Source organism: Artemia sp. Qi Xiang Cuo, chromosome 3 (assembly GCF_049724085.1).
Source record: "Artemia sp. Qi Xiang Cuo chromosome 3, ASM4972408v1, whole genome shotgun sequence".
Taxonomy (NCBI): Eukaryota; Metazoa; Arthropoda; class Branchiopoda; order Anostraca; family Artemiidae; genus Artemia; species Artemia sp. Qi Xiang Cuo.
This window is the reverse complement of record NC_142796.1, coordinates 57,368,539-57,381,136: the sequence shown is the minus strand read 5'-3', so window position 1 is coordinate 57,381,136 and position 12,598 is coordinate 57,368,539. Positions and strand designations below refer to the sequence as shown.

Sequence of the window (12,598 nt, the reverse complement as noted above, 5' to 3'; positions counted from 1 at the left end):
AAGAGGTAAATTCTGCCACAAATGGTTTCGCTAAGTGAGCTTATCCATTCAACTTTTCCTATTCGTAATCCTAACCGTAAAAATATCCCTATTTGCAACCTGGATGTCACATAGCCTCATTGTCTCCTCATATCGTAAAAGCAAATTATATAAGTTAGCCTGTAAGACCAGTTGTGACATTGACCTATCTAATTATAAACATTATAAAAACTTATACACTAAACTCATCCGTGAAGCGAAGAGAAATTATTATTATAAAAAAATTCCCAATTGCAAAGGAAACCTGAAAAACACTTGGTCCACCATTAATGATATACTTTAGAAAAATAGAAAATCAAAGTCTATACCTATTCACCTTAAAGAAACAAATGGTAGATTAATTGACCCCTTAAATGCACCTGACTCATTTAATAATTATTTTTCTAATGTTCCTCATACTGACTCCCGCTCCTCTTCACAGGCTGTATTCAATTGCTTCAATTTTAGACCCATGTTTTTCTGCCCAACTGATAGAAATGAAGTACTTCAAATCATCGGTTCTCTCCCTAATAGTTTTACTTCTGACTGTCTTGGATTAAGTAATAAGCTCCTGAAGACCATATCTACTTTTGTTTACGAGCCCATCAAGCATATTGCCAACCTATCTTTAACCCACGGAATTTTCCCTGATTTACTAAAGTCAGCCATTGTTATTCCAGTTCTTAAAAAGGGCGATCCAACTGAGATAGGTAATTATCGTCCAATATCAATTCTTCCTGTTATATCCAAAGTGCTCGAGAGAATCATCTTCAGACGTCTGTCTCCCTTTCTGTATGACAGTCAGCACTCCGTATCCTTGATTTCTTCTCATCTATATGGCTTTAGGCCAAAATTCTCAAATTCTCATGCTCTAATTGACGCCACACAGTTCATGCGCTCACAACTCGACCTTAAAAAAAAACTGTATTGGGCTTATTTTTGGATTTTTCTAAGGCCTTTGACATGGTCGATCATAGTATTTTAATAAGTAAATTAAATAGTTATGGTATTCGTGGTGCTCCCCTTTCTTGGTTTGATTCTAGCACGGGTAAAGAAAAATAAAGTGTTATTAGGGAACAAAGAAATACGAAGAAAAAACATCTGGCCTACATTTAGAACAAAGTATAGAAATGCACAGCAAGATCAACATATCATATGGTTCAGAACCTAATTGAACATCTAGCTTTCAGTAAAGATTTACGGCTGAAAATTGTTTCAAAACTAAAGAGAATCAAGTGAAGCGGTTTATTGACCCAAATGATCATTTAGAAAAACAAAAGATGATTAAGTAACATATGTGGCAGTAGAAAAATTTAGATTGGAAATTAAATTTATTTCAGTTTATTTTTTATTTAGATAAATCTTTAAATTGCTAGACGAATAACAATCATTATACTAAAATAGCCTATATAAAAAAAAGTCAAAATAAAATTATATTAATATTTTTAATGGCTTATTAAACTTGCCATATATAAAGCGTAAAAATCAGTGGGCTCTGTCCCAACAAGTACCATAAGGATGTACATAACTGTCTCAGCTACTGCAAAATATTTTATTAAATCAATAACATAAAAGACCATTCCTACAAGTGCTTTTACTAATGAAAGCATATTTGATTTTGATAGCTTCACATATTTGAGGGTATTCTTGGAAAACTTTAATTTGCCCAACTGTATATGATACATATCAAACACAATCCTCCGATCACCAATAATCGGATCAAAAATGTCAATCATCAGCTTCTGGGGAAATCCAGATACAGTCCTAAGGTAAAATGCCCAATCTTTGTGCGCCGGATACGCATCGTATAAATACGGCATTTTTTCGGAATCCATTTTCAACCAAATCATCATAGACGGATCTCGCGTTATAGAATTGCAGTAGATGCACAAGTCTGAAGTTTCACAGTCTTTTCGACGCGTTTCAACAGCATTTGAAAAGGCTAACTGTAGCACTGCTTTAAAAAAACATCTTATTACACTTAAAACATGTAAGGTCATACCGAAATACACAGATCTTGGTGCAGCTATTAATTTCATCACAAATAACATTTTCACGCTGAACATGGCAATGAAGCAAATTATATGGACTGGTATGCTGAAAAAGAAGGGTGGATATGAAGCAAGAAAACAATAAAAAAAAATTGAAGTACAAAAAATAATTCAAATTATTCCTATAGGGGGACCTTATCTAGTGTTAACAGAATTATATGAAAACGTCTTTTTGTTATACGAGTTAAAAACTAGTAAAAGACGGTTAGTAAATATAAGACAACTTAAAAGGATAAATGACCACGAAAGGCTCTTAGCCAGGAGCCCCGAAATAGCAAAACAGAGGTCAAAAGTAGACGACAAAACTTTAGACATTATAACAAACGATATTGAAGGAGAACAAACCAATAAAATACTGATAGAGGAAGATGCTCCCCCATAATATTTGGCATATTAATTTAAAAAGGAATTTATTAAACCAAGGAAATGAAAACAATTTGGAAAGTATAAATCAACCTCACATAAATACTTTGAGTGAGTTGAGCGATCCTAGTAACCCAGGAACAGGTAGAGAATTGAGTATAGCAGAATCTCAAGTAGACAGTGTTAACAGGATTTACAGTGATGAAATAGATGACAATTCGGAAGGAAATACTTCAGTGCAAACGAGTAGCAATAATTACGAACACGAGAGAAGAATTAAACATAAAAGAAAAGCTAAAATAAAACCATTAAATTATAAAAATCCTAGTTTAAAGTATTTTCTTGACAAAAAAATGGCAAAAATAAAATAACTAATGAACATATCTTATTCTAAAATTAAACCTTCAAAGGGCTGCTCCTAACCTGTATCCTGAGGAGTTATAAAATCCCTTAAAATCCGTAACTTGAACAGTATATATCTTGGTTTCCATTCTCACTAAATTAGTGTGAAAGTGTTCAAGGGTCAAAGCCGAAATTCCAACGAGAACCAGGACCAACGAAAACGCATGGCAATGAATAACAAAGAGAATTATTGAACTCCAGAACGCCAATATCGGAATAACCTAAAACAGAAACATTGGCTATTATTCCAATTCACTTTTTATCATCTTAGGGAAATGACATAAAATTACCAATGATCTAAATTAGGGGTTCCGAGCCTTTTTTTTACTCTAGAGCACATTCTAAAATATCGGTAGGGTGGCGGGCACCACCTACTTTAAATCGAAAAACTCCTTACATAATTTGTCAATTTCCCATAATTTATTTTCTTATAATATTAATGTATTAATAAATAATGCACAAAAATGTTTTAAAATAATAAAATTATTTGGCATTTTGTTCAAATTGCATACACACAGGGAAATATATTTACAAAACATAGAGAAAGTAAACAAAACACACAAATACAAAGAAAACATTTAATTAAAAATATAATAAAGTCAATATGATCTTTGGCGTTGCATTTCATTGGCCAGAGCTTAATAATTAGGAGTGTATGACGACAATCCTGTTAGCAGACCATCATAAAGATGCTCATCGTTGATTCGAGATCTATATCTTGATTTTATTCAGTTCATGTTTGAAAACAATGATTGGCATAAATACCCTATGTCAAACCAAAAAATGATTCAATTTTATGTGCCTCTTTTTCAATGGGAACTTTTCTCTATCCACTGCATTCCAAAAACCCTTTGACATTAAGGATTTTAGCAAGATATCATTCTTAAGGTCCAAAATTTCTAACTCTAGTTCTTCTGTCTTACCTTGAATAAAATCTGCAATACATGCGGCTATTTCCATAACATTTATTTGGCAAGTACAAGGATTGATACAGAAGGAAACTACTGGCTCAATATGTTTAAACTGCAAAAATCTCTTCAAACTGTTTTTTAACTCTTGAAGATACTTAATAAATAATGTCCCATTTAATTCATTGTCACCTAGCATTTTCTTCATATGTGGGAAATACACGAGAGAATTGATCTGCAGATGTGATATCAACAAATCCAATTAAAGCTTTAAATGACTTTACAGAGCTTATCATTTCAGCTATGCTTTTGTCTTTACCATGCAACTCCAAATTTAAAGAATTAAATTTTTCCATGATGTCTGTGAGAAATCCCAAATCAATGAGCAAGCCAGAGTCAGGTAGTTCATCACAATTTCCCTTATTATCGTTTATAAATGTTTTTATTTCTTCAATTAAACTCACGTCTTGTAAGAACCTTTCCTTTACTGAGCCAATTTAATTCAGTATGCAGAATAAGATCATGTTCTTCATCTTCAGTATCTTCTAACAGGGCCTTGAAAAGTCGGTGCTGCAAAGGAGCTGCTCGAATAGAATTATTTTTCAAATAGATTATTTTTGTAACTATTTTTATGACGTGTTCAAATGGCAAAATTTTACAACACAGAGCTTCCTGGTGGATAATACAATGGTACGACATGAAGTTTGAAAATGAATCATACTTCATCCAGAGGGCAATAAATGCTTTGTTTTTACCGATCATTGCTGGCGCCCCATCAGTGGTTATTACAGACAGCTTGTGCGAAGGCATATTTATTGACTTGGCGTATGTTTTGAATGTATTATAGATATCCTCACCCCTTGTCTGTCATTTCATTTGTAATATTTGTAACATATCCTCTTTTATTATAAAGTTACTAAACACCATTCTCACCATAACTGCAAAATGTGCAGTGTCTGACATATCTGTTGACTCGTCAAATTGCAGTGAGTACCAGTCACATATTTCCAAGTCAATTTTTAACTGAGTTTGTATGTCTGTTGAAATTGCATGTATTCTTCTTGTGACTGTGTTAATTTACAACTGTAAGTCTTGTATGGCTGAGATAATCTCAAATTTGTTATAAAATCCATCAAACCAAAATTGTTCACCAGTCAAAAATAGTTCCTTAAACAACTCACCGTCAATGAAAGGTTTCTTTGTTTTTGCTAGCATGTGAGATATTTTGAAAGAAGGAATAGTAGCCTTTTTAGGATTTTCCACATGTCTAGCGAAAATCGTTTGTTGTGCTGTTAGACTTGATTTTAGATTACAAATTTTTTTCTTTCTTATTTCAAATTTAAGATAATTCACATTAATTTGTCTGAAAGTGTCTGATTTGTCTGAAAATTTCGTTCAACGTTACGTTTTTTGGCACTGCAAATCTACTACCACACAACAAACAAACGCATTTATTTTTTTAATTAACGAAACAATATGATTCCTGCCAGTTTGTGTTAAAATTATAGGTTCGTTATCTTTTTACTTGGTCCACTCATCTTAGGGCTGAAAAAAATAAAAATTGAACTGCATTATAATATCAATGTTATAGCGCAAGTCTGTTCTGCATTATATGCATATATATTACGACAAGAACTATAACTATCTCCTCAATAAAATATTTATTCAGGATTATCACTTATGAATACAATAAATAACGCATCTCGCTCTTAGACAGTTAATTTTTTATATAGAAAACTCCTAATTCGTGTTTTGCCTGACGAACATGTCTCTCATCAAACTGTTGCGACCCGAAGAGGGCAGCCACAGCAATCACAATGACAACAACGCAGATCCAGGCGCGGAATGCTTTTTGCGCATCACTACATGTACACGCGGAAAACCCGAAGTGAGCCGATGATTGCCAAAGCAATCAGAGTTATGTGCCTTGTGATTTGGCACCTTTAGCGTTTATCGGATCAGTTCATGGCGTTCGTTCCATTCGTTCGCTTTGGGTTTTCTGCGTGCGCAAGGTGTGATGTGCAAATGGCACTAGCTGTTCTGGGCTAGCTTAAATAGGCTGGCTCGCCGCTAGACAAGTATCGAACATATTTAATAAGTCTAGACAGTAGAAAAAATTAAAGCTCTAAGAAATGAATAAAAATAAATCATATATTAAAATAATATTTGTGAAAAAATTATGTCTTTATTGAATAGTGAGAGGCGGGCACATAAGAATCGTTCCGCACGCGCCATGGCACCCACGGGCACAGGGTTGGGTACCTCTGATCTAAATTGTTGTGCCTTAGAGATGACTATTAAAGCAGATATAAATAAGTTATTAGAAGTTGATTTTAAAGGTCATAGCCTAATGCACCTGCATTTTTCGTTAAATTTTGATAATATCTCTAAGCCTTTTTGAATTTGGGCGGGGGGGGGGAGGGGAATGTACAACATTTGTCTGATGGGTGATGTATTGAAAAATTTAGTTATGTTATTAAAAATGTTTGGTTCAAAATTCATTTTGATGGATTAAAATATGCATTCTTAGCTTTTGATATTGCTCTTTACTTTCCTCTGGAGGTTTAAATTAAAAAAATCTATTTACTTGATTTAGCAGTCACCCTTTTAACAATCTCCGAAAGTTTCATCTCGATAACCCCAATCCAAACAGTGGTTTTACCATCGAATACGGAAACTTTCCATATAAATGAGGGTATCCAATAGCTTCAACAGCATTGTGCTTCCAAAACAAACGAAATGGCTGAAATACTCTAGGTTTCACAATAACATATTCCAACAGGTTAGAATACATTTAGCCTGTGCTGACTTAGTTATACTGCAGTTGGACGGAAAAGACCCCAAATTACCCCTCCAATAAAGAATGAGAAAAGCATTTTAGATCTTGTAATTGAACAATATAACTTACGTTTTAAACAGACCTTTTAAGATCGGGTTTTCAAAGACGATAGGCTACTGGTGGCTCTGAACAAAGTAGGATTAAAGGAGGAGGAAGAATTTCCGACAGTTTCCTTCAAATGTCACAAGGGAAGCTCGTCCATTCGAATAAAAGAAATTTAAGTCTTTAATGCTGAAAATCCAATGGTGGGGATCGTTGTGTCTAGACACCGGCGCCGCGCCGGCGGATCGACCGAACGCCACCGAAGAGAGGCCCGGTCGCACGCCGCCGAAGTGTCGTAACGCTGCCGGCGCACCAAAGGCGCGCCGCCACCGACAAAGGCGGCGGCGTTCCGTCGACTTTAAATTAATTTTGCGGCAATTCTTTATTGCGTCAACTGCAAAGGCGGAGCTTTTCCTTCTTGTGTAGTTTAGTATTTTGATTTTCCTGATTAGAAATTAAGCAGGGCTTGCACTATACCCAAATTTTTGGGTATTTTCCCGAAAATCTATGCATCAACCCCAAAAAAATTTGGTTACCAGAAAATCACGGTGCCACCCCTAGCGATTTATCACCAGTGACTTTCCCTGCCAAATATTGCTTTTCATGCCATAACTCTTCACTACTCTCTTGTTCATTAATTTTCGTCTCTTTTGTTACTCTGCATAAAAACCTGACAGATGTAATATGCAATTGCAAATATTGCAATAAACACAGTTCTTCATGTGGTGACAAAAAACAGTATCGTCTTTATGAAATGAGTTTAAATAATTTTGAATGTAGTTTCCCAATCGCTATTTCTAACATCGTTCATAGTCAAGAATTTTATTTTCAAGTTGAATAGAATTATAGAACAAATACAGCTTCAACCTGCAGTTGGATTCTGAAATTGATAGCCGACAGATTGTTTCTACAGCTGAATTGTAAGTTTGCATTTTTTTTTTTTTTTGCTGTTTTTAGATAAGATTTTCTTAATGTTTAATACTCAATTGTTCGGAAGCTGCCCCAAAAATATGACTCATAAATAAATTGTGAATTATTACCTATAGGGGGCTATCATTTTTATGTGATAATAGCTTATTTTTTTTTTTACTGAAAGCAGGGTTGCCAAAAGGATAATTATTTTTTTCATTTAAAGTGGAGACAGAAGAAAATGATATCAAATTCCCTGGGAAACCATTTTTGATAGACCCAAGGCCCCCCATTAAGACTTGTTCATTGTCTTGGATATTTTGCAATTTCTCATAGGCTACTGGCCTAATTTGGCTTTTGCATGTGATCCATTTTAATTGGATTCTTTGGATCTTATTGAATGCCACGGCGAATCTATGAGTCAGTTTTCCAATAATTTGAGGTATATCTGAATCATTTAGACTTTTTTGTTGTCGTCTTTGTACCCCTTAACTCCTACCCTCAATTTTTTTTTCAAGGACCACTAAGCTGTTTAATGTTATTTTGTGTGTTTTCTTAAACCATATAGTGACCTAATGAATTATTAAGTAAATTATTTTTTTAATGTAAAGCTGAGATGGTATCCTATCAACGTGGTATCCAGAGGAGAGGGGGTATTACATTTTACATGATAATATCTCAAATTTATTTTATTGAAAGTAGGGATCCCAAAAAGTTATTTTTTTATTTTAAAGCAGAGACGGCATTTTATCATTTGGGTATCCAGAGGGGGGGGTGAGCTATCATATTTAAATGATAATAACTCAATTTTTTTTTTGAAAGCAGGGGTGCCAATAAGTTAAATTTTTTTTATTTAAAGCAGAGACGGTGTCCCATCAAGATGGTATCCATAGGGGGGGGGGCATAGGGAGTTATTATATTTAAGTGATAGTACCTTGATTTTTGTTTGCTTTTTTTATTGAAAGCAGGGATGCCAAAAAGTTGAAAAGTTGACAAAAATTAACAAGATTTTCGTGAGTTATACTTGATACAGCACTTGCATGGTTTTATCGTCCAAAGGGAAAGGGACATGTGCGTCCAACCCATTTTTTTTGCTTATTGATGAAGCGGGTTTAATTTGAAAACATTCATTCATAAGTACCAGGCAGATTCACACTAAAACGGATTGGTGTGACAAAAGCGATATTGACATCCCCACCTAACGTTGCACTCGAGTGACAATGGCGCCCTTGGTCCAGTGCCCAAGTTACATTGAAGGGCCAGGTCATAATAAAAGCTTTCAATTTGGGAGGTTCAAGGAGGAGTCTTTGACAGTCTTATGACCTCAGGGTACTAGATGTTGCAACGTTCTTACATATCTACAGTGGTTTAAAAAATCCAATCACCCCACAAATGATTACCAAAAATATACACAAATATAACAAATGTAACATTTGGAATACTATAATACTTTTTTCAAAGCTTTGAAGAAAAGCAAAAAAGGCTAAATACCCCTAATTACGCTTGAAAGCTATTTTAAAAAGAAACTCTTTGGAGATTTCCATGGAAATGGCCATAGCAGAAGCTTTGAGCCTGGGTGGGAATCTAAGAGGAGTCTTTTGAGAATTTTGACCACAGGTGACTTATTGTTGCAATTTTCTTAAATTTGGTAATTTTTGTGAGCTATGTAAGAAAAGGAGAGTTAAAAAATGCACATACATATACAATAGCCAAGAACACAACATTTCCTCTTGTCTATATTTCTAATGAATTACCAAAAGAGGGATTTGGTAGTACCCTCAACATTTATTGGCTGCCTTAAAAGCGGAGATTTAATCTATAGCAGAGACTACTTTACTATTTTCTATCCCTTTTTGAAATTCTTATTGATTTTGTCAGAGACTACTTATATACTAACAGAGAAAAAAAAATACAAACTGGAAAATTTATAAGGGTATTTGATTTGACAACCTTGTTTATGGCACTTCTTCTTATTTTGTGAAGGTGAAAACTGAATAAAGAAATACTGACTAGGGGGTGAACCCCTTCCTCCCTCTGGATCAACCACTGTCATGGTTGCAGAGGTAGGTGTAACCTAGTAAAGAACAAACAACAGCCCATAGTAACCAAAAGTTAAAAACATTTTGAAAAAAAATTACTATTGAGAAAAAGTTGCCATGGGACATTGATTCAGGAATGGTGACAAACTATTATTTTGGTTTGTAGTGTAAAAATAGTGTCAGATAAATATGAAAAGTGTACCATTGGAATCTTGCATAGTTGAAAACATTGTACAGGGGAATACCAGTTCCCCTCATTCAGCGGCAGATCCAGCGGGGAGGGGGCGAAGGGGCGCACGCCCCCCCCCTCTAGTGTAGCCTAAAGTAGTGTAATTTACGTAATTTACTCAAGTTTATGTTAATTAAACTTACTCCTGATGCAAGTTTATCAGATCAACCTATTTTGCGCCCCCTCAATTTTTTATTGGATCCACCTATTTTGCCCCCCCCCCCAAAAAAAAACAAAATCCTTGATCTGCACCTGTCCTCATTGAATAACAAGGAAAATCACTTTTCTCAATAATTCCAATCTGAATATTTATCTTAAACTTACGTTTAAACTTACCTCTGATTTACATCAGAAACAAAATTTGCCCCCCCCCTTATGTAGAAATATATACCCTGAATTGGCATATATAGGGGGGGGGGGGGGGCTGTAATTAAATTATGATATAAAATATTATTATATTTTTAATAAGCAAAAAAAAAGGCCTTTAATGGTGTATTCACTTTATTCCTAACTCAATAATATGATTTGGTGCATATTTACCCATTTTTGTTGGAAATGAATTTTAGCCCCCACCCCTATATATACCAATTCAGGGTATATATTTGCACATTAGGGGGGTGGGGGACAGTTTAAACATACCTCTCATTTACATCAGAAATAAAATTACCCCACCCCCCTAATGGGCAAATATATACACTGAATTGGTATATATAGGGGTGGGGGCTAAAATTCATTTCCAACAAAAATGATTACTATATTCTTAAAGAGCCAAAAAGAGCATAATTTACTTAATTAACTCAAGTTTGCGTTAATTAAACTTACTCCTGATGCAAATTTATCAGATCAACCTACGTTGCGCCCTGTAATTTTTTTTATAGACTCCACCTATTTTGCCCCCCCCCCCAAAAAAAAATCCTTGATCTGCACCTGCCCACATCTAATAACAAGGATAATCACTTTTCTCAATAATTCCAATCTGAATTATTATCTTCTCTGAAAATCAAATTTAAATAACAAATTTCTTATATTAATAAACCTTTTACAATTTAATGTTTTGTTTGCCAAATCATGAATTAGCAAGTTCTACCTAGAGGCCTAGCAACAAGCAGACAAAAACCCGTCTCATGACGGTTGACAAAAGCCGGTAACAGGAAATCAATGAACGGAACAAAGCAATACTGCATAATAACTATATACATGAGCAATTCCTATATGTCCATCTATAAGAAGATTTGACACTTCTTAGTAAATTTAAAAATAGGAAGCACTGTACAAGCAAAACTATTTGAATTAGTAACCTACTTGTTCAAAAATTCTTCAGAAATTTATTGGTACAAAAATTAAGTTTCTAGGTGGTATAATACAGTAATTAGAGTAGTTTAAATGTCAAAAAGTTTTTAAAGTGATTAATACATCACAGGTGGCCGGAATTAGAGACTTTTGGCCGGGAATAGGACAATGATTCATTCCTATCAAAGATTCTGTCCAAGAATAGGCAGGTGGCCAACTACTGGGTGTCTTACCCTAGTTATGCAGTAGGACCAGAAACTATTTTGAACCACCTATCCTAGTTCAACCTTAAGTCATAGGGCTTTAAAGATGTGTAAATGCCTATGCCTAGGAGAAAAGCCTCAACACATGGCTTAAAATCCTGCTAAAATAACAGGAATAACATTTTTGAGACTAGAACCAACAAGACAGCAACAGAAAACACCAAAGTAAAGTAAAACATTGGTATTTTGGAATTTAGATGGGTATAGGCTGGATGACCTGTCATATAGGCTAGGCCTAAGGAATCATCAAAGCCCCAGAAATGAAAAAGCTTATTCTAGCAATAGTAGCTTTTAAATACCTTCCTGGGTATATCTTCACTTCAGTCCTGGATTTGTTAGCCTACTGAAAACTTCCGTCACCTAACTAGCCTAAACTACTTTAAAAGATAGGAAGAAGCCCTTCAGCTAGGACTAATTTTGCACATTATTCTATAATGTTTCAATTTATATTTTGTTCTTTCTAAAAACATAACTGTTTTAGGGCCTGCTTTTAAATAAAAATTGTCACATTTGAATTGAATGCAATTCAATTGAATTGCTCACAATTGAATTGAAATGGATGGTTCCTCCTCTCTTCCTGCAAGGACTCAGGAGGCTTCTTGTAATCACTATACTACTTGGTTTGTATATGATGTATCCGATTAATATCCTTTATAAACTTGCATATCAATTTAAGTCCATCAGCACAGTCACTGTTCAATCCCGCTCCACTTAGTATGTCACTACTCTGTCGAATTCTTTTTTCTCTGATAAACTGTCTAATATTCTTCCTCCTGTCTTCTGTTCCAGTACATTCGAATAACAGATGTTCTGCCGTTTCCTCATTTCCACAAAATGCATCTTCATTATTGAAACAAGCTCTATTTTTCTGAGTCTCTGCATTACCTGATCTTAGTCTGAATATCACCCTGGCTTTAGATTTACTTAGCAGTCCATATATTTTCTTTTTAAATTGCCTTTCCTTCTTTTGTGTAACTAACATATTTGTTGAGAACGCACGGCTGTCCTCGAATGTCTTTATTCTCAATTTCTTTATCACTTCTCCAATTTGATTAACCATCCTGGGCGTGATATCTCAAAATGTTTGCCCATCTCCTTTGGAAGCTTGTTTTACTGCAGTATCAGCCATTTCATTTCCATTAATGTTCGCATACCCCGGTACCCAATCCAATGTAATGGTTACTCCCTTTTACAGTAGTTTCTGTAATTCCTCATGGCAAAAGATCACTTCAGGAGCTACTTTAT

General features: G+C 34.7%; 2 protein-coding genes across 5 annotated transcripts in view; one reads left to right on the top strand and one right to left on the bottom strand.

The window, feature by feature from the left end:
• Positions 1-12,598, top strand: part of LOC148954324 (E3 ubiquitin-protein ligase RNF10) — a 205,488-nt gene that overhangs the window by 110,564 nt on the left and 82,326 nt on the right. The gene's annotated exons all lie outside the window — the stretch shown is intronic.
• On the bottom strand, positions 438-12,111 carry LOC148954325 (uncharacterized). 3 transcript variants are annotated; one of them, XM_089087026.1, is made up of 4 exons: positions 11,897-12,111; positions 2,856-3,055; positions 2,021-2,115; positions 438-928 (listed from the first exon to the last, which is right to left on the bottom strand). In XM_089087026.1, the coding sequence occupies exons 2-4, from the start codon at positions 2,921-2,923 to the stop codon at positions 909-911; spliced, it is 183 nt and encodes a 60-aa protein (XP_088943152.1). In that variant the 5' UTR covers positions 2,924-3,055; positions 11,897-12,111; the 3' UTR covers positions 438-908. The 3 variants fall into 3 exon arrangements, 2 of the variants coding, with proteins under 2 accessions (XP_088943152.1, XP_088943151.1); XM_089087025.1 differs by lacking the exon at positions 438-928 and having other exon boundaries at positions 1,197-2,115; XR_016141574.1 differs by lacking the exons at positions 438-928; positions 2,856-3,055 and having other exon boundaries at positions 1,197-2,115.